Source organism: Protopterus annectens, chromosome 4.part1 (genome assembly GCF_019279795.1).
Source record: "Protopterus annectens isolate FY-2018-M chromosome 4.part1, PAN1.0, whole genome shotgun sequence".
In the NCBI taxonomy this organism is placed as follows: domain Eukaryota; kingdom Metazoa; phylum Chordata; order Ceratodontiformes; family Protopteridae; genus Protopterus; species Protopterus annectens.
The window spans coordinates 755,476,857-755,504,592 of record NC_056734.1 but is presented as its reverse complement, the minus strand read 5'-3'; the positions used below and the strand labels follow the sequence as shown (position 1 = coordinate 755,504,592).

At 42.0% G+C, this 27,736-nt stretch overlaps 1 protein-coding gene across 1 annotated transcript in view; it reads right to left on the bottom strand.

Annotated features, from left to right (window-relative positions):
- Positions 1-27,736, bottom strand: part of CCDC150 (coiled-coil domain containing 150) — a 2,807,665-nt gene that overhangs the window by 2,425,551 nt on the left and 354,378 nt on the right. The window contains exons 6-7 of the mRNA XM_044070503.1: positions 24,675-24,804; positions 7,705-7,748 (exon numbers count right to left, since the gene is read on the bottom strand). Coding sequence (XP_043926438.1) covers positions 7,705-7,748; positions 24,675-24,804 — 174 coding nt within the window. The remainder of the gene's footprint in view (positions 1-7,704; positions 7,749-24,674; positions 24,805-27,736) is intronic.

Below are 27,736 nucleotides of genomic sequence, written 5' to 3'. Positions count from 1 at the left end.
AAAAAGAATCTTGAGTAAGTTCTGGATCCTGTCTGATCTGCTGGGACTGGTTGGATGACTCTTTTTCTTAGCAGCGTTTGGACCTCTATTGTTGCCTGTTCCCTGTAACTGGGTGGAACGTCTGGGATTTTTCTTATGATTGGAGGGGATGTGGCAAATGGAATGAAGTATCCTCTGGAAATGATACTTTGTACCCAGCTGTCTTTTGTTATTTTGAGCCAGGAGTCTGGGTACAAAGACAAGCGACCCCCGACTGCCTCCAGAGCAGGACAGTCGGGCCTCCTCTCAGGAGCGCTGGTAGGGCTTCCCAGAGAAGTGAACTCTGTTGCCCTGGTGTTGTGGACCCCCTCTGCCATGAGGGCGGCATCTTCCATTATTGCCCCCTCCTCTGCCCCTGGAGGGGGGTTCACTGCGTGTGTCCTGAAAGGCTCCTTGGGATTTTCGGAACCACATTTTTCCTCCCCTTTGACCTTTAGGGTAGGGTTGGGTAGGGGTGGAAAAACAGACTCCGGCGGCAGAAAGAGTCTTTCCGTCCTGTTCACACCTGGTTAAGGTTTCCTTCACTTTAGGCCCGAAAAGCGACGAGCCATCAAAGGGAGTGTTCACGAAGGATGACTTGAAGGGCTCCGCGAAGGAACACAATTGCATCCAGGAATGTCTCCTAAGAGCAATTCCTGTAACCGCTGCCCTACTCGTTCCATCAGCTGCATACAAGATAAGGCACATGGATGAGTTGACAATAGAATTGAGGGTAGCAGGCTGGGCAGCAACTTTCTCGGAATCTCCTGCAGCTACTGTACCCTGAAGAGTATCTCCTAAGTCCTTAAGGAGATCTCTTTGCAACCTAGTAAAATGGGTTAAATAGTGCAGCGAACGGAGAGCAAAGGTTGCTGAACTAAACATGCACTTCCCATATCTATCCATAATCCTGGAGTCTCTGTTAAGAGGATGGATAGATGAGGAAGTCTCAGACATTTCCTTTTTGTGGCTGCTGCCACCACCATGGCATCAACAGGAACATCTTTTGTTAAAAAAGTTTTGTCAAGAGGGGCAGATATGAATTTATTAGGCCACCTAGGGACAGGCTCCATTGTATCCAGAGACTCTCACACCCTTCGTGAGACCAGCTGCATCAGCTCATTGAAGGGCGGAGACACCCAAGAGGTGGAGGGCTGAGACCCGAAAGCCTTCAGGAGAACTGACTCATCCTCAGTAGGGCTTTTGGACTGCCAGTCACCCCTCTGCCTAAGGATCTCAAGTATCTCAGCGAATGAGATATTTTCAGAGGGGGACAGTGGGGACCCTTCTGACTCATTTAAGTCAGTATCTGATGTTAGAGACTCCTGTGAGGAGTCTAGATGTTTCCTCTTACACAAGCGCTTCCTGGGAACATCATCATTGGGAGCTTGTGGTGAAGTCTCGGAAGAGCAGGGGCCACCCAATGGGACTTCCTGAGGACCTGGGTCTCTACGCTTGGTCATGATGTGCGAGGCAGAAGCAGACACAGGCACTTTAGGGGGGGGGAGGCAGACCTGAGGTCAAGGATGTCCTAGGAGACATGACTCTCCTCATGGCATCAAAAGAACCTCTGCTCCGATGCGAGGGAGATGACGGATCCGAAAAAACTGTCAACACCCCCGGCACCGGGACAGTGGGCTCCGAGCCAAAGGTAGGAGCAGAGCTCATCCAAGCCGAGGCCCCGAGAGGCAAAGTTGGAACAGAGAAGTCAGTCCGACTGTCCTCCCTGGACCCGACCAGAGAGTGTCAGCTCCTAGAGTCCTCGATTGGCACTGAGGACGTCAGAGTGCAGGGATCTGAAGACACTGGAGCAGGCGTCGGCTCCAAGGGTTCCACTAACATCAGGTCTGCCTCCTCCGGCTCCGAAGGACCAGCATGGCTCGGAGAAGGAATAGAGTTGGTGCAAGGGTCTTCGGCTCTGAAGCCATTTGGGTCGAAGGCAATAACATTTTTGCTAAGGCCGGTGCCAACAACAGCTTCTGCACCACACGATCCATATCCAGATCCGAGAGGTTGATAGATGATCGAGAGGAGCGTACCATAGGTGGTACCGACTGGAGAAGTGGACTCTTAGATGCTTCGGACACCAGTTCCAAGACTAGGGACCGGCTCTGAAAGGTAAAGACTGTCAGCTCAGATGGCAGTGGAGCCGAAGTCAAAGACATTTTCGATTTTTTGAGTCTGACGTCTTGGAAGACTTTGAGGACTTGCTGGATTCATCTTGGTCACTCAAAGCTTCCTGAAAAGAAGGCTTCAACAATCCTCTATTGATGAGTTTCCTCTTCCTTTCCTGCAAGACCCTTGAGGAGAAGGAATGACAAATAGAACAACCGTCTTGCAAATGCAGAGCCCCTAGACAGTAAACACAATTAACGTGGCTGCCTCTAACAGACATCTTTTGGCCACACCTTGGGCACTTTTTGAAGCCAGACTTGGGGTGCTCATCTTGGTCAGCCAAAGTAATGTCAGGAAATTACTGTCACCACAAAAATCTATAACAGTAATTATGCACATGATAGTAATTATTCACAAAAGCCTTAATAAAAACAGGCTACCCCCCCCCCCCCACACACACACACACACACACACATCAGTGTAAATGTGATATCACACAATAAGAAATTCCAAGCAGACTATGCAAAAAAAATGGAGATAGCTGCTAAGACAAAACTACCTTATCTAAATTATCTAAGGTTTACTATAAACTACAACTTTAACAGTAATGAAGTACTAAGCCTTGTCTATAAAAATTTAGAAGGCAAGAAAGACCACACAGCAAATGACTATGTAAGAAATAGCAGAAATTGTGACAAAAGGTCACTAAATAACAGACTATAGTTGAGAAACAACTATTAAACTAGGCCTAAAAGAGGCCAACTAGAAATTTGTTAAATCACACTAAATGGGAAGGGATAAACACACTGAAAAGCTATAAGAGCTTTATCAACTACCTAAACAATCCTAAATTACTCTATCTAACTAACAAAAAATTATTTATAAGAAATTTTTAATAAGTAATGAAAATACAGCTTAAATGGCCCGAGCTAAATCAGAACCTCCGATCTGTTGCAGCGGCAAACTAGATCTGAGGTAATTCCAGGTGCATCATGGGTTAGGGGCTTGGCCTCAAGCTATTTGAAGACCTCGGGCTTTGCAATTGGCCATATCGGAGCCAAGGGATCGGCTGCGAACCCATCAGTAAAGAATAAACGGCGAGATTCAACAACTTCACATCTAAAATTTAAAAATATATTTGTCATGATACTCTTAGTTAAACATATAATTCATATGATATCATGTGTATGCTCAATCAACCTCCTATAGGTTCACAGGTGTTTACTAGGCTAATGACCATGGGGCCTTTTTCAGCCTAGCCATGCATCCCAAATCTCTGACAAGTGTAAGCAGGGATGAATTTCTGGTTTCCCATCTAATTGTCCAAGTTGCACTTGAATTGGGTTAGGGAGGAACTCTGTTTTAAATTAATGCAGAGCCTGTTCCATAGACACGGTAGTCTCTGGAATGGGTCTATATTGATTCATCGAAGTTTCAAAGCTACGAAACTGATATGGTCGGCACCATATCATCAAAGTTTTGAAACATCGAACATTTTAATGGAAATCCCTGTAAGGGAAGATTTCCCTTTACTGTACTGTAGTGCAATCTCGGAGTTGGTATATTTAAGTAGTGGGGGGGTGGGGGAAACATTTAGGTAAGTTATTTTTTGTTTATTGTTTTTTTTTTTTTTTACATATTCGAAGTTTCAAAACATTGATGATATGGTCTCGACCATATCACATTCGATGTTTTGAAGCTTCAATGTGATATAGATGCTCTGGAATACATACCTATCTCTCCAGCAGGTCTAATTTATATCACAGGCAAGGTTTAAGTCTTTAGAATGGGCAATTTTGGTGCTGTTTGTTTTGAGGATACGCATAACGACTATCAGAGTGGGGTTTGACAATGCCCTGTATGCCAGCAACAGATCTCCTCTCAAAAGCTTGTAGGAGACACAATACAGGGATAGGGCCTTGAGGCAGTCTGCATAGGATGTTTTACTTGCATCCTGTATTCTTTTAGTGAGGAACCTCTGTGGACGTTCCAATTGTTGGATATGCCTAGTTAGATACATACAAAAGGGGGCATTATACTCAATGATAGGTCTGATGAATGATGAATACAGTGGAACAATGACTTCCTTGGACTTGGATGCCATACCTTTGTTTATAAGATGCACAACATAGAATGATTTCCTCACCACTGTAGACACAAGATAGATAGTCAAAGGCTAGATTACTATCTGTGTGTGTCCCTAAGTCCCTGACTACTGGGTAACTCTAAGGGGTGTGTTGTCAGTACGATAGCAGGGATGGATGACTTCCCAAAGAATACTGTTATGCATTTAGTTTTAGTCCATGGCACTGACACCAGTTGTTTGGCTGTGTCAGCCCCTCCTGGAGAACATTTCTGTTAGTGTGAGATTCAGTGACCGCTCCTAATTTGTAATCTTCTGCAAATTTAGTCAGCGAGAGACCACTAGCATTGGCCTTGACTTCTGAGAAATAAATGTCAAAAAGGAGCAGTCCAAGGACTGATCTTTGAGGGACTCCACTTGTGACTAGCCTCTTTGTAGAGATGGGCTCCCCAATTCTAACTTCCTGGGTCCTGTCTGTGAGTCAGTTGGCTATCCACTGGGTAACATATCAGTTTGTACCTAACCTCTTGAGTTTGTCAACAATGCCCGAGTGGGGTATTGTGTCAAATGACTTGGCCAGGTCAAAGTAATCAGTGTGAATGATTTTGCCATCATGCATTGCTTCCATGGCTTTACACACAAGATTTGTGAGACTTATGGGTCTGTAGTTTCCAGGGTCTGTAGATGGCCCACATTTGTGCAGAGGGGTGACTGTTGCCATTCTTCATTCATGAGGCACAAAGCCTGTTTGGAGGCTACAGTTAAATAGTAATTCCAGACGCCCTGACAAGTCATGTTTCATGCTATTTAGAAGGCATCCTGGGATATTGTTATGCGCCCACTGATGCAGTGTTCTTGGACTTAGAAAGAGCATTAAGGACCTTGTTCCCTATTGATAGTAGGGGGAGTTAAATTTGATGGTATTTCCTGAGGGAAGGTTGAGGGGAAGATAGGAGTAAAGTTGGAGGTGAATTTATCAGCCAGGAGGTTTGCTCTATCTTCTAGTTCAGTATAGGTGGCTCCATTCACAATAAGCTCTGCACACAATTGCATATTGCCTTTGAGGTTGCGGGCATGGTTAAAGAATGCTTTCTGGTTGTCCTTGGCCTGGTAACTCAAACTTACCTCAAATCTGGCTTTGGTAGACTATTTGTCCTTTGAGTTATTATAGTTTGATGAGAGTGCTTTTGTCCTGCTGGGTGCTCCACCTCCTAATTTTTGCCAAGATTTTCTTCCTTCTGTTATACAGCCTATTGATTTTGTTATTCTACCAGGGTGGCTTGTTTTTTGAGTTAGTTCTGTACTTCTTCCTGTTAGGTACAGCTGCCTCTATGCAGCTATTAACACGCTTCTGTGAACAGTTCTGCATAGTCAGCAGTGCTCTCAGGGTTTATGGTGGCTTGAAATTTTGCCAGGTTATCACTTAATAGCAGAAGGTTAGTCTTAGAGTAGTTCCTGGATATTTCAGGTTTAGCTGGGGGTCCAGGTTTTATTTTTACTTAAAAGGAGACCATTTTGTGGTCTGAACTTACCAGGGAAGACATTATAGTGGGGGGGGGGGGGGTGTGTGCAGCACTCTCCCGTACTAGTAAGGACCACATCCAGTATGGCTGCACCCCTGGTTGGTGTACTGAATATCTGGTACAGGGAGTCTGTGTTTACAAAATCCAGGAATCTTTGTGCATGTATGTTTGGTGTTGTACAGGATTCACAGTTAATAGTGGGGTAATTAAAGTCATCCGTGAATATAGTATTAGGTTGGATGGTTAGTGTTTCTAATAAGTTTAAATACATGGTATGGGTTTCCTGGGTCATAGAGGGGGGGCCTATAGCTTTGCAAGGAAGTGGCACTGGATTTTACCTAAGGTGATTTAAACATGGAGCAGCTTAAGTGCATTGTCCTGCTTGAGCAGCCTTGAAGTATATTTATTTTTGATGTAAATACAGACACCTCCATCTTTAGTCCTTGCCAGTGAAGTAGCTGGTCTAAACGTGTGGAAGGCATTATAATCTTGCATTGCTGGTGTGCTCTCTGTGGCTTTAAACCATGACTCATTGACCGCACAGATGTCCGCATTCTCTTGGGTGAAGAGAGCTTCTAGGTTGTGGAGTTTTTTGTTTAGACTCCTACCATTGACCAGTAATACCTTTAGTTTTTCTTGGTTTTGATTTATGTTGGAAGTACTTTCAGTTTGGCATTGTCTAAAACGGCGCTCTGGGTGAAGACAATATTTGAAGACTAATATTCGAAAGCCTAGAGGGGAGAGGTGCAGACCATCCCTGACAAAGCAGCAAAATGCCACATTATGCATCCATGGTGAGATTCAAAAACTAATGCAGACTAGTTTCAGTGTTAAACATGTTCCACAGTACAATCTCATGCAAGAGATGGAAAAAAACAACTTGCTGCTTAAGTGGTATTATTAGTTTATACAGTAGGAAAGGAAGTGGGCAGACTAAGAGGGTCGGGCCAATCCATATCAGCCATATGATTACATGTTTCTGTGATACACAGAAGGCAGCATGAAGCACTAGTGAGTAGCTAGTATTTAAGTGCAAATTTCAACAAATATCTGAAGAGGTGGTAAACTATGCTGGACAAAAATTGGTTCTAAGTAATCTTTCACACCACCACTGGATTCTCAAACCACCATCACAAGTGTGAGGACAGATATCCAAAAATACAGTGCATGCAACAAATAACATTTAAAAGGTTTAAAAATATTTTAACAGACAACTGTACTAAATTAAACAAGGAAAACCTCAAAGAGAAACCAGCTGAATTATTATTTATCAGGCTATCCTAGTATGAAATTTTCATGCAACATGTTTTTCAACTTGAGTGCTGCTGCAGAAATGAAAATTATGCTTTTTTCAAGAACACAAGCACTCATACACTAAGAATGGTTAATTTCTATAATTTCTGGATTTACATAAAGATCTTCAGTCCGGCTTTACACTCATGACCAAATCATGCCAATTTTGGGTAAAATCCAGCAAAAGTTCTAAAACTTTAATTACTCAGTTCAAACGTCTTTCTGAATAACAACAGCAATCAACCTGAAAGCAGCCAACCATACTTCAGTCCAGGAGAAATGAATAGAACTGAGTTTGGCTTCAGGACTACTTGTAGGGGATATAAGAATAAGTGCAGTCTTTAATAAACAAGCTGATGCTGGCACGTGTGAGTGGTAATCAAAAGTACAGCTATCATTCTATCTGTGAGGAAAAACTTTAAAGTAGGACCCAGAAAGTATGGAGTCCTACTTCTCTGTCACACTTAAAACAGTAGAGATTAAACAATTATGTATTGCACCACAATTATTTAACTAAAAAAAATCTGATGCAACAAACTACATCTCATTCTTTTGTAACACAGCATTACTGCGGCACACTGGTTTATCAGTGAGTTGATGCATTGTCTAAGCTTACACATAATCTGAAAATGGAATAGAAAAGAATAAAAACACACTAGTAAAATCACTTACTTTTGCTTCTTCAGAAAGATGATATACAATGGAATCTTTTGCATCTAAAAACAATGCAAAAAATAGTCAATTGATTTCTGCAGTTATCAAAGCAAAGAACAGCTGTCATGATTCTCCTGCTAACACCATCAAGCTTTCCCTTCTACCACCCAGTTTTTAGTCTAAAAAGACTCTGCTGTATACAGCTATTATCTACTGCTACCAAAACTTCCAGTATGGACTGAGAAGAGTCCATACTCAGGGGTTCTATAGTCACTGAGTAATGATATGCTAGCCTTCCTAGTGTGGCCACCTACTACATTACAGCCTATTTAATCTAGGAATAAGACATGGAATGATGTTCAGAGTGTGACCTGCCTCTATGAATCTACAAGTGCTAGTGAACAGCAGCTTTCCAGCTGAGAACAGATTGTAATTGACACTCTCAAGTACCTCCCTCCAAAAACACATTTCATTTCCACTTTCAAGCAGCTCTCTGGTGCCCAGAAGCCATTTCTACGCTGAGGTAGCAAATAGTATAGGCAATAAACAGTAATATTTCTGCTACTGAGACCCCACTGTTTATGACAAAGAAAACAAACTCAGACTATATCTTAAACATACCTCTCAGTCTCATAAATATGAGGTTATCCATGGTCATCATACACTAAAGTTTAAAACTGTAAAGCCAAATTCTTACTTGTTGCATTAAGAGTACACATTTACACATTTTGCAGTTTCTAATTTATCATGTATTTATTTAGTTATTTAATTACTGACATTTGATTACCGGAAAAGTCCGACTGGTTAGAAGCCCATTTTCAGCAGAGGGCAGAGGCCCTAGGAGAAAAGCTCCAAATTATTACAATTAAGAACACTAATTTTACAATCTTCAAAAATTAAACAAAATCATTTGCAGTTTAAATAAATTATAGGATCATAGGAGGTTACTAGGCTATTGGTCCTGAGGCCCTTATAAGCCTAGCCAAGAGTTTAGCCCATGTTTAGACACGTCAACACCCGATGCCCCTGTCCAGCAGGAACATGGGTAGAATCGCAGGGGTATATTTTCTGTTTCCCATCCAGTTATCCAGGTTGCACTTAAAAAGGGGGTAAAGATGTACGTCTGCTTGACGTGGAGAGGGAATCTATTCCATAGATGGCAGAATCTCTGGGACACAAATCTGTTCCACCAACAAGTCCTGTTGATGTCACAGACTGGGTTGAGGCCACACGTGCGTGTTAATCGAGCTTGACTTGCAGATATGCAACAGTCCCATCAAGGTGGGGTCCGTGATCGCTTTGTATGCCAGATAGAGCTCACCTCTAAGGAGTCTGTATGAAACTGAGTAGATTGATAGGGCTTTTAGCCTATCTGTGTATGGTAGATGTTTGAGGCCCTGGATTCTCCGGGTGAGGAACCTCTGTGGTCTCTCCAGCTGCTGCATGTGCTTTGCGAGGTACATGCCAAAAGGGGCATTGTACTCAATAATGGCTCTTATAAGGGACAAATACAGGGATGTTATGACCTCCTTGTCCCTGGATGAGATATCCTTACTTATGAGGTGGGCCATAGAGACGGCTTTCCATACAACAAAAGCAACATGTTGGTCAAAAGTAAGGTTGCTCTCAATCTGGGTGCCCAAATCCCTCACGACTGATTGCATGGTTAGGATGTTGTTAATAATGTGATAATTTATGGGGACGTCACTCTCCCCAAAGGGATGAAAACAAATTAGACGTAATATGAAAACATTGTAATATACCTTGTATCGATTCTTAACCAGTCATTTAATATTTAGAGAAATTTTAGACAGTTTGTAGAGTAATTAAAGGTAAGTTAGTCTAACATGGAAAAACAGGCTTATGGTATATTTAGAGAGAAAGTCAAGGAAGAGAATTAGATAGCTTTAAGGAAGTAAATGAAGACGGGAGAGTAAGAAGGCATACGGAATGAAAAGATACTTGTTCACATTTAGGGATATAGTTTATCCTAGTTTTGATCAAGAACAGAGCCCGATTTTACCTAGGAAGTCTTTCAGAGTGGTTTTGAAAGAATTGAGGGAGGGCATAGACCTGATGGATACAGGAAAGGAGTTCCAGGCCTTAGCAACCTTGTACAAGTACAGACAATGCCCAGCAGATTTGTTAGGTTTCTAGACAGACAGCAGTTTTTGGTCACTGCAGCGCAACGATCGACTGGGAACATAGTCTTCTAAAATTTTTTTAGTGCTGGACAGGCAGATGGATGCTGGTTAATTTTATAGGTGATAAAAAGTTGTTAGCCGATGTGGTAGTTCTAACCAATTAAGGCTTTTCATTGCTGTACAGTGCTGGGTTCTGAAAGGGGTATGTGCTGCAAATTTACCAACTTTGTTATAGCATTGTTCAAGTTTTAATTTTGTGAAGCTTGGAGATTAGCAAGGATGGGAGCACCACACAGAAGAGTTGGGAGGAGATAAGTAGTTTTAGTTGTATCGGTGAGAAAGTCTTTGGCTCTGTAAAGCATCCCTAGTTTTGTTATGCAATTTTGTATATGCAGGTCGAATGTAAGATTATCATCCATATTCATCCCCTAACAGTTTGCTTTGAGAAGTGACTTCAATGGCTGTATGTATTATCAAGACAGAGGACTTAAAATTTTGTTTTTTCACAGAGGGATTTGGGAGAAAAAAGGTAGTAATTTAGTCTTTTTTTGGGTTGAGAATGAGTTGCGAGTTACAAAGCCACGTTTCAGTGGCTGTTAAAGCTTCCTGAGTAATTTTCTGGAAGTGTACCATGTTGCTAGATGTGCAAATGAGAATGGAATCGTCTGCATTCTGTATTAGGGTGACCTGTTGTGTGGAAGTATAGCGGGTGTTGGTGAAAGGACCAAGGACAGAGCATTGTGGTACACCGGTGGTGACTGTGAGGTAAGGAGAGTGTGTGGAGTGCCATTTTACTGACTGATACCTACTGGAAAAGTAGTGTTTGAACCACAAAAGGGTGGCCTGAGACAGAACTAGTGTGGACATTTGAAGACGTTTGATGTAACAAACTGTGTCGATGGCTTTAGACAAGTCTCGAAATAAGGAAGAGACTAGCTTGAAAATTATCTCTAGCTTTATTGACAGTATCTATATAGGTTAGAAGGGCAGTGCTAGTACTCTGGGAAGGACAAAAGCCATACTGTGTAAGGGATAAAGTCCATCTTGCAGGAGATAGTCTAGCAATTGTTTTGAATATATTTTTCATGTATTTTGGCAAGGGAGATAAGATTGGTATAAGTATAAAATTATTAATGTCTGTTGAATTTTCTCCTTTGTGCACTGGGATAATGTGTACCTTTACAGAGAGAAGGAACGTGGGATTCCCGGATTGACCTATTTATAAAGACTGAGACAGGATAGGCAATGCTATCGGCTGCTGTTTTTAGGTATTCACTTAGAAGGTCAGCAGGTGAAGAACAGCATGTTTTAAGTTTAAGAGAAGTTTTATATAGGATGTGGAGACAGGTAAAAGTGGATGTGATGATATGTGGCTGCTAGGCAGGGTTGGGATTAGATGTTGAGGAATCTTTGGTTAGAGATGCTATATTATCTATAAAATAAGAGTTGAACTGTATTGCAGTTTCAACTGGGAGAGGGATTTGAGTTGAATTTTTGGCTGGGAGGCAAGACTTCTTTAATGGATGTCCAAAATTTTTAGGGTTGCATTTAGTATTATTCTGAAAGTTAATATAGTATAATAAGAAGTTATGTACCTACCATAACGTTCCATGTTAGTTGTCTTCTCTCGTCTTCTTTCTTGCTTGATGGGTTCGGAGCCGATCCCTCGGCTCCGACTCGGCACTTGCTAAGCTCGAGAGTCACTTTTACCAGCTCGAGGCAGCCCCATATCCCATGATGCAAGGCGGTAAGTACCCAGATCTCGTTTGTTGACAAAGGGCAATAGCACCAAGCATAAAATACTTCCCAAAGGAAGAAGAAACTTACAGATGGAAAAAGGACCAGGTCTGAATGGTCTTTAGCATAATAGTTTCTTATACAAGGTCTGTCCAGGCCAGGGGGAAGGAGGGAGGATCGCAAGAAAGAAGGCGAGAAGACAACTAACATGGAACGTTATGGTAGGTACATAACTTCTTAATGTTAAGTTGTCAATCTCGCCTTCATTCTTGCTTGATGGGACCGTGTCCCTAGCACCTCTATCCTGGGTGGCTCAATGGAACAAACTCTTGAGGACTGTAGAGCCAAAACTGGCTCTGTCCCTGGAGGCCAAGTCCAATTTGTAATGGGAAACAAAAGTGTGAGGAGTAGCCCAAGTGGCGCTGCACAAATAGTGTCCAAAGGAAGTCTAGCTTGAAAAGCTGTAGAAGTAGCTAAGCTCCTAGTTGAATGTGCTTTAGGTTTTGAGCACAGCTGTTTTCCCCTGAGCGTATAAATTTCAGAGATGACCGAAGAAAGCCATCTGGACAAAGTCACTTTAGAAACAGGAAGGCCTTTTTATTATCCACATAGGAAACAAAAAGTTGATCAGATTTTCTAAATTTTTTTGTTCTGTCCAAATAATATCTAAGTTGACGATGGACATCAAGATAATGTAGCTTTTGTTCAGCTCTATCTGAATAGTTAGGAAAAATACGGGAGATCAATGGATTGATTCAAATTGTTCTTTGAAGCGACCTTAGGTAAAAGGTTGGGTTAGTTCTCAAAGATACTCTGTCTTTGTGAAAACCAAATAGGGGGTCGAACCGAAGAGCATGAAGTTCAGACACCCTCCTGGCAGATGTAATAGCCACTAGAAATAACGTTTTCCAAGAAAGATATTTCAGGGAACAAGAAACAGCTGGCTCGAGGGAAGAATCAAGGATGTCAGCACTAAATTTAGATCCCACTGAGGAGGAGGATTCCTGATTGGAGGTTTTAGTAGGAAAATTCCTTTCAAGAAGGCCCTGCAGAGCCTATGGGACATAATATTATGATCTGCTATCCCGACATGAAAATTGGAAATAGCAGCCAATTGAACTCTGACTGTGGAAGAAGAGGAGCCTGCATGAAAAATCTCTGCTAAGAAGTCCAGAACTGCCTGAACAGGGGCAGTAAAAGGATCAATATTTTGGGCCTTAGCCCAATAAGAGAAACGTTTCCATTTGCTTGTGTAAATCCTCCTGGTAGAGGATTTTAGTGAAGCTACTATGATGTCTCTAACTGGGTTAGAGATCAAAGGAAGCCTGGCTAAGGAAGGAAGTGGAGCAACCATGCTGTGAGGTTGAGAGAAGGGATTGACCGGTGCAGCTGACCGGATTGGTGAATCAGAAGATCTGGCACTGGGTCCAGATGCCACGGCTGCACCAAAAGGTGATGATGGAGGAACGGAACCAAACTTGTCGAGGCCAGTAAGGGCAATGAGAATCAATTTGGCTCTCAAACGGTAGCTTTCTGGATCACCTGAGGGATCAGAGGAAATGGAGGGAAGGCATAAAGAAGTCCCTGGGGCCAATCCTGGGTCAGAGCGTCTCTGGGGGGATGGCATGATAGAGGGAAGAGGCTGAAGAAGTCTGGACATTTGCTGTTTTGGGGAGTAGCAAAAAGATCGCAACATGGACGACCCCATTCCAGAAAAATCTCTTCCGCTATAGATTGCTTGAGAGACCACTCGTGAGGCATGAGGATAGCTCTGCTCAATCTGTCCGCTATAATGTTGGTTTTCCCAGGGATATGCGTTGCTACCAGAAACCGATGAGAGGAGATCGCCCATTGCCAAAGTCTGAGCGCTTCTCAACACAAGGGTAGGACTTGGTTCCGCCCTGTTTGTTGATATACCAAACTACAGACATGTTGTCTGTGTGGACTGCAATTGTCCCTACGGGAAGAAAGTCGTTGAGGGCTTGCAACGTTAAAAGCACTGCTCTCATCTCCAGGACATTTATGTGCAGATGGTACTCGAACGGTTGCCACGTCCCATGAACCATCCTGCCCTGATAATGACCCCCACCCGATCAGGGAGGCATCCGTGGTGACAGTGGCTATCGGGGACGGAGGTACAAAGCACCTGCCTTGGTGAACCTGAGACGATGTGATCCACCAAGCAAGATGCTCTTTGCATGTCTGTGTCACCAGAATCTGGTGACGCATTGGAAGTTGCTGGTATGACCACTGTGTGAACAGCATCCACTGAAGAAGGCGCATGTAGAATCGAGCCAGGGAAGAAGAGTAATGGCCGCAGCCATGAGACCTAATACCTTTAGAACCATTCTGGCCTGTATTTTCTTGCTGGCCAGAATGATCCTGACATGAGTCTGAATGTCTGAAACTCTTTGTTCTGTAAGGGTAGCTGACATCCGAACAGTGTTTAAGTTTGCGCCTATGAAGGTAATAGACTGGCAGGGCGATAAGGATGACTTTTCAAGTTGATTGAGATGCCCAAATGAGAACAAAGGTCTATTGTGTAATCCCTGGCTTGTATAAGCTGATGCCTGGTGGTGGCTGACAGGAGCCAGTCGTCGAGATACGGAAACACCTGGAATCCTTGACGTCTCAGGTGAGCCGTGACCACTGCCATGCATTTGGTGAACACTCTGGGGCTGTAGTGAGACCAAAGGGCAGGGCTCTGAACTGGAAATGACTGGACCCCAGCCGAAGCGGAGAAATCTCCTGGAGCGTCTGTGAATTTTGATGTGATAGTACGCATCCTGAAGATCTATTGAGCACATCCAGTTGTCCTTCTGTAAGAAGGGCAGAATTGACTGAAGAGTGACCATTCGAATCTTGTCTTCCTGACAGACTTGTTGAGTCTGCTGAGATCCAATATTGGTCTCCAGTCTCCCGTCTTTTGGGGACCAAAAGAACCTTGAGTAGATTCCGGCTCTGAATGGTCTATTGTAACTGGCTGAATGGCTCTTTTTGCAGTAGTTTTGCGATTTCTGACTCTGCAATCTCCCTTAGACCGGGTGGTACATCTGGAAGGGAACTTGAGGGAAGGGACTTTCCTCGAAAGGAATTATGTAACCCTTGGATATGATCGACTGTACCCATCTGTCTTGAGTGAGGGAATGCCAGGCTTCTGGGTACAGTGATAATCTTCCCGACTGCCTCCAAAGAGGGACAGCCGGGCAACACCTCAGGGATGCTGAAAGGGCTTGTCAGAGAGAGGCTCCCTGTTTCCTGGTTCTTCGACCCCTCTGCCTCTAGAGCGTCTGTTATTGTTACCCCTCTGCCTCTAGGGGTAAACTGACCACGTGAATCCGGCGTGACTCCTTGGGATTTACGGAACCACATCTTCCCACCCTTCTGTCCTTTGGGATAAGGCCTAGAACGGGTGGAAAAACGGACTCCAACAGCAGAAAGAGTCTTGCCGTCCTGCTCGCACCTGGTCAAGGTTTCCTTCACCTGAGGGCCAAACAAAGCTGACCCATCAAAGGGAGAATTTGTGAAGGACGCCTTAAAGGGATCCGAAATCACATAGCCGCATCCAGGCTTGGCGCCTAAGAGCCACACCTGTGCCTGCGGCTCTACTCGCTCCATCCGCAGCATAAGATATTAGCCGCATGGAGGAGTTTGCAATGGAATTGAGGGTTCCTAGCTGAGAAGCAATTTTTCTTGAGCCCCTGCAGCTGTAGGATCCTGAACTACTTCTCCCAGCTCCTTCAGGATATCCCTCTGGAGTCTGGTGAAGTGACATAGGTAATTCAGCGAACGCATAGCAAAGGTCGCTGAGGAAAACATCCGCCACCGTACCTATCCATGGTCCTAGAGTCCTTATTAGGAGGATGGACGGGCACGGAAGGATCTGCAAGTTCCTTTTGGTGGCGCAGCCACCACCATGGCATCAGCGGGACACCCTTAGTAAGGAATTGTTTGTCACGCGGGGCAGTGATAAATGTTGAAGGGCTCCTAGGGACTGGCGCTACCGAGTCAGGAGCTGCCCACGCCTTGCAATAACCTGCATAAGGGGGTCGAAGGCGGAGACACCCAGGAGGTGGAGGGCCGAGATCCAAACGCCTCTAGGTATACTTACTCATCCTCAGAGGGATTGTTGGTGGGCCAGTTTCCCTCTGTTTCAGAAGTTCTAGGATGTCTGAGAAGGAGACATCCTCAGAGGGGATCTAGGGGATCCCTCTGACTCATCAAAGTCAGTATCCAGTGACAGACTCGGGAGTCTACATGCTTCCTCTTACAAGTCCTCTTCCTAGGAGGATCTCCCGAAAGATCAGGAGAATCCCCGGAAGAGGGGGAATATCCCAATGGGGAAACCTGAGGCGGAGGATCTCTGGGTCCTGTAGCAAGAGAAGTGGCAGAGATGTCAACAGGTACTATAGAGGGAGGAGCTACGGGAACAGACTGCTGACTGATACCAGTGGCCAGTACACTCTTCATCACCTCGAATGCTCCCCTCCCAGGCAGGTCCGAGAGAACCCGGCCCAAGAGCTAGGAACTCCAGGGACCACCGAAAGGGAAGTCTCCGAGGCAGATGTCGGAGCCGAGCTCACCAAGGCTGAGGCTCCAAGGGGAAGAGCGGGCTCGGACAAGGGTCCGATGCCACTCACCCTCGGAGGAGACCATGGAAGCCCGACCACCAAATCCCTCTAAGGAAGGTCTCAAGAGGAGATAAGAGTAGAGGCTGAAGGAACAGAAGGGGTATCCGTCCTCCAGCCGTAGCAGTAACCATTCCGAAGACTCCAACTCCAAGCTCTGGGGTAGAGTTGAAGGAGGAACTGTAACGGGTGTGGACCAACAGTCGTCTGTTGAGACGGACTGTGTAACATTTGGGCCAGTACCTGTGACTTGAGTAATCTACTGACCACTCTCTAGGTCATGATCTGACAACCTGGATGACCTTGAAGATCGGCTCCGATGGCTCCGTTCCGATAGAAGAGGTGAAGCCGAGCCGAAGTATCGGCTCCAAGGAAGGAGACCTCGACCTCTTCCTGGAATGAGCCATCGGAGCCGATACTATAGATCCTGTCGGAGCCGACTTCGGAGCCGACAGGAAGCTCGATATCGGCTCCAGCCGGAGCCGATACAGCCACCAGTAACGGTGTCGGAGCCGATCGGAGCCGACACCGATGCCTGTGCCACATGGGTGTCGGAACCGATCGGAGCCGACATCGAAGTGGTCAATAGATTCGGCACCGATAGCCATCGGTGCCGAAGGCTTTCAAGCCAGAATCGGCTCCAGCCGAGCCGATCTCGACTCAGCACGAAGTCGGAGCCGAGGCCGCAGGCTTAGATACTGAAGCCTGGGCCTTGGAAGGTTTTGCTGATTTTGGTGGAGCCGACTTAGCCGGAGAGCCCTCCGGCAGAAGGCCCCTAAGAATCAGCTTATTCTCTCTCCTGCAGGACTCTCTGGCTGAAGGAGTGACAAATAGCACAGGAGTCCTGCAGGTGAAGAGGGCCCAGACAATACAGGCAAGAAGTGTGACCGTCTGTCAGAGACATCTTCTGACAGCACGAGTCACACTTCTTAAAACCTGAGACCCTCTCCTTTGACATGGTGCTGAAAAAACACACACACACCAGTCAAAATTAATTAAATAAAATACCAAAAGGTATTCTATAAAACCAACACACACACCCTAACAGGGGGATGGGATAGGAAAAGATTGACTAACAAAATTAAAGGAGACAGGAATTTCTGTCAGAAAAGGTACAAAATAAACTTAAAACTATCAATAAAGGTTTTTTCTAAAAGGGGCTTAAATCTCACAAAGTGAACAACTTACCAGGAGCTGGCAAAGAAGACCTCCTAAGCGGCGCAAACGAGATCTGGGTACTTACCGCCTTGCATCATGGGATATGGGGCTGCCTCGAGCTGGTAAAAGTGACTCTCGAGCTTAGCAAGTACCGAGTCGGAGCAGAGGGATCGGCTCCGAACCCATCAAGCAAGAATGAAGGCGAGATTGACAACTTAACATCTTGTTTTTTGTCTTAGTTTATTTGGTTTTTAGTCCGACTGCAAAGCGTTCTAAAATGTTCAAGATGTTGAGGTGTTTTATATTTATGCCATTCTTTTTCTCTATCCTGCATTAGCATTCTGCTTTCTTTGTTTAGCTAATTTGCGTTATTCATTTTCAGTCTTTTCCTTCTAGGAGGTACAAGGCTGTTTAAGATATTTATCAAAGCTGTAATTAATTAAATTACAACATTCTCTAACGGGAGGATTTTTAGGAAGTTCCAGTTAATAGATGAAACTGTAGTAATGAACATGTCTGGGTTAAATTTGGAAAGGCTACATGCAGTTTTATAAATATGCTGTTAACCTGGATGTGTGTGATGTCTAGTCGTATAGACTGGGAGATGATCACTGACAGTCTGACACTGTACCTGTGGTGGAGTATTTGGTAGGGTCTGATACTAGGATCCACTCTAATAGAGAATTTGATGTTTTGCTCTAATGTGTGAGGCTATTAATTAGTTATGTGAAGCCATATAGGTTCATCCTAGATGTAGGGGAGTTAGAGTGTGTCCAACCAACTGATATTCACATCCATTCACATCACCTAGCAATATTTTTTCTTGTGGAATTGTCATGGATATCCAATGTAGGATATCTTCCACTATAGCCGTATTATTAGCAGGAGGAATATAAATGATAGTAATACATATTTGTTTATAATTGTTTATTTTGAAGAAAGTGATAAGAAGCTCTGCTGAACTGAATTTTGGTATTGGTTTGCTGTAAGGGAAGATGTGGCAGGTACTGGGAAATACTAAAGCAGTATCACCACCTTTCCTGTTTATATGGTCATTATAGATGTTATTACAACCAGGAGGTATACTTTGGAGTCATTTATGCTGGGTTTTAGCCAAGTTTCACTTACAGCGAGAACATCAGGATTATGTTGGGTAATCCAGGCATGTAGGTCAGCAGTTTTATTTCTTAACATTTATAGCAGCAAAAGTTAGATCTCCAGGGTTGGGGATTGGCTGTTGTTGGGTTGCAGAAGTGTGTGAGAGAGAATTATCTTTATGTTCATTGTGATAGCTAGGACCAGGATTACTGTGTATATCTCCTCCCAGAAGGATTTTTGTATATTGGAGACTTATGCATACTTGTTTTTTTGGAGAGGTTTCTTGCACTTTATTTTGCTTTGGTTTGAGATGAAGTGCAATTAATCAGCCTATATCTGAAATAAAGGTGAGGGGAAATATTAAATAGGTTTGGTGCAATGTGTGGAGAGTGTAAATATGAAGTATGGATAGGTGGTTGGGATAGAGTTGGACAGATGTTGCTAGATATTACTGAGTCATGGTAGTATGACAGATGGCACAGTAGGAGAAGAATAGAGGATAAGCTAAAGAGTAGCATAATTAAGTACAGGAATTTAAAAGTTATGTACCCACCATAACTTGGCATTTGTATTAGCCATTTTCATTCTTCCTCATTGATGGGTTACTGATCCAACCCTCGGATCAGACTCAGCTACACTTCCAAGACTTGGATCCAAATCTCAAGCTCCTCCCCTCTCTCAACCCATAATGCTCTAAACCATCCCCAACTCCTCAGATCAAGTTTGCTGCCTTACTGCCCACTGTGATATAGAGACAGGACAGACATAAGAAAAAGACTGAGTCTCAAACCTGGAACCTGGGGGATCTATTACCATCCAGAGATCCTACTAGGAGAGACAAGGCCGGGGGATGGCTGTGAGAAAAGGTGAGGAAGAATGAAAATGGACAACACAGACACCAAGTTATTGTAGGTATATAACTTTTAAATCTGATGGGTCAGAGTCCCTAGATATGTAACTCTTGGGAGGCCCTTAAGGAAGGACATGTCGGAGCACTGTCGAACCAAAGGAAGCTCTACTTCTGGAGACAATGTCCAATTTGTAATGTGTAACAAAGGTATGAGTCTTTCACCAAGTGGCTGCAATGCAGATATCATCAATTGAAATTCTAGAGGAAAAAGCAGATGAAGTAGCCGTAGAGCTGGTGGAGTTGGCTCTAGGGGGGTGAGGCAATTCCAAACATTTTTGAGAATATATCAGCAAAATTCAGTCTGCAATAAATTTGCAGAGAGTCATTTTGGAAACTCCTTCTGTGGCAATACTGACAGATTACACCATGAATGTTCTATCTGCTAGACAGTTGCTAAATCAGCACACTATACCAGCACCAAATCCAAATGATGTAGGCTTCTTTAGTAATACGTCATGATTTGCACCATTGAAGCTTCTGTATATCATATAAATATATATATATATATATATATATATATATATATATATATATATATAGGATCTATATTACAACGTCAAACTCACAGGAGTCCAAGCATTGTAATATCGAATCCAAATGGTCGAAATACGAAAATAGCGAAGCCACGGCACACCATTTTTTTTCCCAGGGGAAAAAAGATTGGTGGGCCATTTTCATGGCTTTGTTATTTCCTCCAATATGGTGCGATCTCGGAATTGGTATATTTAAGTAGGGGGGTGTAGGGGGTACAGCCCCCCACATTGGGGGTGTGTGGGGGGGTGAAGCCCCCCACATTAGTGTAAGTTTAAAGTGTACGTGTTTTTATTTTTTTTTTGTACCGGAAAAGCAATTTTTTTCCCCTGGGGAAAAAAAAAAATCGCTGTTCTGTGTTTTCGTAATCTTTGGGTTTCGAACTTCATGGTTCGATATTACATTGTTCGAACTCCTGTGAGTTTGACGATGCAATATAGACCCATATATATTTATGTGTATATATATATATATATATATATATATATATATATATATATATATATGGATTCCTATTACAAGAACGAAAGTTCACTACTTCGAACTTGTAATAGGAAGCCTCACTTCTGCGAAAGTTCACTTTAACGAAAGTGAACTTTTGCGTAAGTGCACTTCACCGAAAACAATGCAGCACAATGGAGGACGTAAAAAACAAGCTATGTCCTCCACTATGGTGCGATAGTCATGGACCTTAGGGTTAGGGCATGGGTAAGGGGATAGTTAGTAAAGCTATCCCCTTACCCTAACCCGTGCCCTAACCCTAAGGTTCATGACTATTGCACCATAGTGGAGGACATTGCTATGTCCTTTACTGCGCTGCAGTCGTCACGGACCTTAGGGTTAAGGCACAGGTCATGGTAAGGGGCGGGCTATCCCCCTTACCATGACCCGTGCCCTAACCCTAAGGTCCGTGAGTACTGTACGGAAGTTTAGTACAACACCTGTTCATTGTACTGAACTTCACGTAAGTGCACTTTAGCTGCAGTGAGCATTCCATGCACTATTTCGAATTAGTGAAAATTCGATCTAGTGTATGGAACCCATATACATATATATATATATATATATATATATATATATATACACACACACATATAGATATATATATATATATATATATATATATATATATATATATATATATATATATATATATATAGCTTTACTACTAAATATCGAAATTCCACAATCCCGAGATTCTGAATACTGATGCCCAGAATCTCAGAAACAGTGAATGGAGATTGCCATACAAAGTGGCACGGAACTTTGCCATTCTCTCCAATGTAGTGGAAACCCCGGAATTGGCATATTTAAGGTGCAGGGAGGCTTGCCCCCCTGCATAAACGTTATAGCTGTTGGTTTTGTGTTGTAGTGTTTTTTGTTTGTTTTTTCGAGATTCCGCAATCTTGAGAGCCTAGGCATCTGTATTCAGAGTCTCGGGACTGTAGAATTTCGATATTTAGTAGTGAGCTCATATATATATATATATATGTATGTGTGTATGTATATATATATATATATATATATATATATATATATATATATATATATATATATATATATATATGCATGCATATATATATATATATATATATATATATATATATATATGTATATATATGTATATATATATATATATATATATATATATATATATATATATATGTATATGTATATATATATATATATATGTATATGTATGTATGTGTATATATGTATATTTATATATATATATATAAATATATATATATATATATATATATATATATATATATATATATATATATATATATATATATGTAAGCTTCACTCAAATATCTTTCTTTCCACAGAGGATTGCATTTTGTCATTTACTGCGAGCAGTGAGGGATTTGAGGACATTTCTGAAGTCAAGTTGTGAACCAATTAATTTATTTAGATGGTCTATCACTTGATCATATATCATTTTTTTCAAATGTCCTGCTTATAGGTCATAGTATAGATATTGGCCAGAATTTATAGTAATAGCTTTTAGGAAATGTGAAGTGGAGGGACATATATGAAATGGTGAGTGGGGATGATTCCTGAGAAGACTAAAACGTTGAAGATGTGGACAACTTGATTTGCTAGTGGCTTGGCTGCCATCTTTAGAAAGTCAGGTGATAAACTATATGGGCTTGTATTATTTTTGCAATCAAAAAAATCTTTTTCTATGATTTTTTTTTTGTATAGTTTTAGCTGAGATTTCTCTGTGGCAAAATGTAGGGGCAAATGGTAGAAAGAGAGGGCATCTACAGAAGCCTTAAGGTGGGAGTGTTCCTAGAGCTGCAGATGGAAGTGGGGCTTGCCATGTTAAGGGGTGTGGGAGGAGTACTTTGTGAGCTTTGAGGAGAAAGTAGGTAGATGTTGTTTTATTTTGCAGAAAGGAGGATATAGCATGCTTTATTTCTAGCTTCACTGTTCTATAAAGGAGTTTTATGCTGTTCATTTTGTATGGTTTTCCACAGTTCCCGAGATTTGTTCCTGTCCTTGAGGATGCTTTCAAAGGTAGAATTAAACCATGAACAGTTTTGCCCCTTTATCTTAACAGTGGGAAGTGTTTGTTTAATACAATCGCACTTCTGAACTAAAGTGGGGTAGGGTAGTGATATGGTCTTTAGCTTGGTAATGAGGAGTTCAGTCTGAGTTAAAGAGGTCAGATAAACTCTTAAGAATTAAGGAACAGGACTTGTTCTATATGTTTCGGAGGGGGGAGCATTGGGTTTTGAAGGAAAGGATGGCCTGAATGGGGAGACAGGTCACTGAAGAAACTGGGAAAGCAGGATATATTTATACAGCCTTATAGAAGATATTAGCAATGAATAAGCCAAGAAGGCAGCCATGTCTTGTTCTTGGGCTAGGTCTTACAGAGATCATTTCTTTGAAGCTGAAGTGCAAAGTGAAGGTACATATCTCTTCAACTGCCTGAGAAATTCTGGTTATAGAAACCCAATGCAGCTGTGACCAGTCTAAAATAATTTTTTTCTGAAGAAACCTACATTTCAGAGGCAGGATATGACTAATCTTCACTGCGTATGGGAAAAAGTATTTTCCATTCTTGGGGCATCTCTGAGAGAGAGAGAGCAATGTAATCAATTCAGCACTATGAAGATAGGCAATGACATACAATATATACAATATATAGACGGCGCAGTGGTAGCGTTGTCACCTCACAGCAAGAGGTTCTCCAGTTCAATTCCCAGCTGGGATGCCTTCTGTGTGGAGTCTGCATGTCCTCCCTGCGTTCGTGTGGGTTTCCTCCGAGTGCTCCGGTTTCCTCCCACATTAGAAAGACATGCATCTGGAGCATTTCTCCCTGGGCCTCCAATGAAAATTGGCTTTGTTCCAAGTCGGACTTTCCCGGTTAACAAATGTTAAATAAAATAAAAATTATAAAATAAATATATGTACAGTGCAGGGACTGGAAGCATACACTCAACCAGGACTATAATGTCGAGAAGTGATGGCCTGTCTCTTAAGTGTTTCCTATTTTCAAGGATGCTGCTAATTTTGCCTCATAAATGTGTGTACCTTTTAAAAATGTTAAACTTTCAGGCAAAAAAATTATGGCTACAGTCACTACCTTATACAAGACATTACACCTGCAGACTTCTTTACTATCAAGAGATGCATGTTAATACAAAGGTGGTTACTAATATCATATTTCTATAATAATGGTGCCAATAATAATAATATAAGACAGTGTCCACAATTCTCTGCCTTTGACCATGAATATTTATGACTCCATACCCAATTCCTGAGTCAAGAGGCTGAGAGGTGTGTGTTGGAAAGAGGAGTAAATGAGGAATGCTGAAAAGCAAGGAATATAAATGAAAGATATCCCTATAGTGAACACTGTAAAATGCCTTCAACGTTAGATCACTAGGCTTTATTTTTGTTATTGATGTAATTCAAAACAATCTGTTAAATATTGCAGCCTGAAATAAGGCCAAGCCCTAAAGAGCACATTTAATACTGAGAAAAGAAAGAAAACGTGGAAAGGATTTAAACTTAAACATGAAGTATTGAGTATATTTTAAATACATGGCATATCAGAGATTCATGATAAAGCAGAATGTGTTTTAACAAGAAATAAATGAAGTACTGTTGTGTGTGTCTTTGTGCAGGGTCTATATTAAATCAGCGAACACTTAAAATAGCGAACAGTGATTTATCGACCCTTTAAAAGCAAAAGCTTGAAATCCCGAAGACATGGAACAGCGATTTTTTCCCAGGGAAAAAAAATCGATGGGCCGTTTTTGGGACTTTGCCATTTCCACTACTGTGGTGTGATCTCGGAGTTGGTATAGTTAAGGTAGGAGGGGTGTGGGGGGCATGGGGGTGAAGCTCCCCATTTTATTTAGTATTTTGAAGGGTTTTTTTTTTTTTTTTTTTTTTTGTGGAACAGAGATTTTTTCCTTGGGAAAAAAATTGCTGTTCCGTGTCTTCGGGATTTCAAGCTTTCGCTTTTAAAGGGTCGATAAATCAGTGTTCGCTGATTTAATATAGACCCTTTGTGCCAACACAAAATTGATACCATTGCAAGCAATCCCAAAAAGAAAGTGTTGAAAAATATACTAAGGAGTGAAGGACAGAGAGAAAAACATATCATTAACAGGATTCCTACAAACTGCAGTCAAATCAATGCTTCATGACAGAGTGAGATTTTACTGCTAAAATAGCTGTGTGCGCACATCTGTTTGCACACAAAGTATGATTCTTTTTTCAACTCTGTATTCAAACAAAAGTTTGTTGGCTTTATACCTGCTTGATTTTTTAGTTCTTTATATGCCAGATCCAAATGGTTTGCCCGTTCTTGTTCCTGCTGAAGTCTCTCACGGTTTAACTGTACATCTTTCCGTAAAACATGGCATTCTTCTTGCAACGTATGTACCTATAGCATATGTTTACAAGTGTTACCTCATATATTCCATTTTAAACAACAACAACAATAATAATAATAATAATAATAATAATAATAATAATAATAATAATACAATAATAATAACAATAATAATACAAAGCAAGTGGAAACCAGAAAGTACAGCTGTGTAAGTTGAACTTACCATGTGTGAATGATCACTACTGACGTAGCCTTAGCTATATAGGTTATATCCTGCTACGGCTAGCCAAAGCTTCAGGGCATCTTCCACATGCCCAAAGTGCCAGGCAGCTCAAGCTAAGCTGACTAAAATACAACTTTGGGAACAAAGTCTTTCACAGCTTTCCTGCCAGCAGAAAAACGTAGGCTGAGCCCTAAAAGGGCAATACCAGGAAGTGCAAAAAATAACCACACCCTGGCATAAAAATACACCAAAAAAACAAGGGGGTTTGAAGGAATGAGCAACAAATGCAGCAGTGATCATATGAACATTTACTGTTGTGTTAAGTTTAGCTTAAGTACTATGTACTACTATGTACTTCATATTGATTACTGCTGCAGTAGCCTTACCTGCATGGAAACTCACCTTAGCTAAATACATTTGGGAGGTGGAAGAAAGGTCCAAGAGCCTCTGGAAAATGGTCCTAACAAAGCTTGAACTAGACCTGGAGAACGAATCAAGCTTATACTGCTTTGTAAAAGTATGTAAAGAGGACTATGTAGGAGCTTCTAGAATACAGCCCTTTCCAAAGAGCCATAGAGGAAGCCAAGGCCCTGAGAGTGGGGCTTGTCTTTGCCTGGAATTGATTTGTTATGGCGAGTATAACAAAAGGTAATAGCTTTACACAACCATTTAGAAACAGTCTGTTCTGACACAGGTTGTCCCTTCTTTCCCTCACAAGAAATGAACAACTGATCTGAACATCTGAAAGATTTGACTCTGTCAAGATAGTACCCGAGTTGTCTGTGGACAGCCAAAGTATAAAGTATCCTTTCTCCCTCATTTTTAGGTTAAGGAAAGAAAATGAAGAGATGGATAGTCTGGCGCAAAGGAAACTCAGATATGACTTTAGGCATAAAAGAAGGACTAGTTCTCAAAGAAACACTGCCCCTGTGGAATATTAGATATGGTTGACTGACCATAACAGCTTATGTACCTTTCTTGCAGAGATCAGAGCAATCAGCAAAACTGTTTTCTAAGTTAAGACCCTCAAGTCAGACAGATTAGATGGTTCAAAGTTTAAGTCCTGACCACTTCTACCTCCATAGCTCCTCTTTCACACTTTACTTACTAATCAGCTGTGTCTAACTGTAACATATTCCTGTCTATCTTATTCCTCAACTCTATTATACACTGAATTTTATCTTCATTTATCGTTTGAAGAGAATTTCCCTGTTATATCTACTTCTACTACCAAGCAATTGTTAATATCCAGTCACGAAATGTATCATGTTAATTTTCCAAGTTGTTTGTTATTCATTTGTTTAAGTTTTGTATATATGTATACACAATCATGTGTATACTGAACCTCTGGAACTTAACTTGCTGTACAATTTATTTTAATTGCTCAAGACTGTTACATGTACTTGGAGCTTTTCCCCCTGAGCCTCCACTGAAAATGAGCTCCTACAGACCAGTGGATTATCCTGGTAATCAAATGCCAATAAATAAATAAATAAAATAAATGGAGCAAGTGTCAGCTTCTCTAAACAAAATTAAGATTCCAAGGAGGGGCTACTAGTTTTCTAGGAGGTCTCTTATGCTAAACCCCTTTCAGGAACATTTTGACATGAGACTACATGAAAAAGGAGGATCTATGGGCAAACATACTGAAATAGCCAATAAATGAACATTGTCAGAGGAATAAGAAAGACCACAGGAGAGTAACTCACACAAATCTTGTAAAACTAGAGAGCAACTAACCATGAATGGGTACTGATTATGTTGTTGGCACCAACTAGTAAACCATTTGCTAATGCAGGATTTTTTCTAGTAGCAGGCTTTCTTGCCTCCATGTTGGCACCAGTTAGTAAACAATTTGCTAATGTATGATTTTTCTAGTAGCAGGCTTTCTTGCCTCCATTAGTACTTGCGGCACGTCCTCAGAAAACAGATGCCTAAAAGGAATTAAGACACTAACATCCAGGCAATGAATTAAAATGATTGATGCTGGGGTGTATCAAAAGCCTGGTCTTGTGTGAGTAGATCCAGTCTGTGGGGAAGCTTGTGGTAATTTCCCATGGCCATCTCCAAAAGAAGGGAGAACCACAATTGCCTGGGTCAGAAGGGAGTCACTACAATGATCCTGGGGATTCCTTCTAAATCTTCAGAAGTACCATTGATATTACTTGGAAAGGCATACAGGAATATTACTGTCCAAACTAAAGAAAAGGCATCTCTCTTCCAGACCACCTTCCAAGCCTTCTTGCCTGGAGTTCTGGAACAGAATTTTACCAGTTGATTGTTCAAAGAGAAGGTGAATGGGTCTATTTGAGGAACTTCCTACAGATGGATAAATCTTGAAGACCCCTGATCTAGTTTCTATTTGTGAGGGTCTGCCCTGGTCCTGCTCACCTTGTTTGCCACACAGTTTTAGTCTGATGCAATGCAGAATGCCTGGAGAGTGAGACTATGCTGTAAAGCTATATCCCAAGCTAACATGGCTTATCTGCAAAGGGGGTACAACCTTCTTCCTCCTTTCTTGCTGATGTACTACATGACTGTGGTATTGTCTATAACCACTTGAAGAGGTCCTGGTGACCAAAGATGACTCAGAGAGTTGAGTACTTTGATCAGAACAAGCATCTCCTCGACATTTACGTGTTTGCATCTGTCCTTGGTGTCCCATAACCCCTGCACTTTTATCCCTCTTGAACTACTCACCAAGCAAAGTCCAAAGCATCTGTGATGACTGACTGCTTTGGGGCAGGGAGGGAGAAGGGA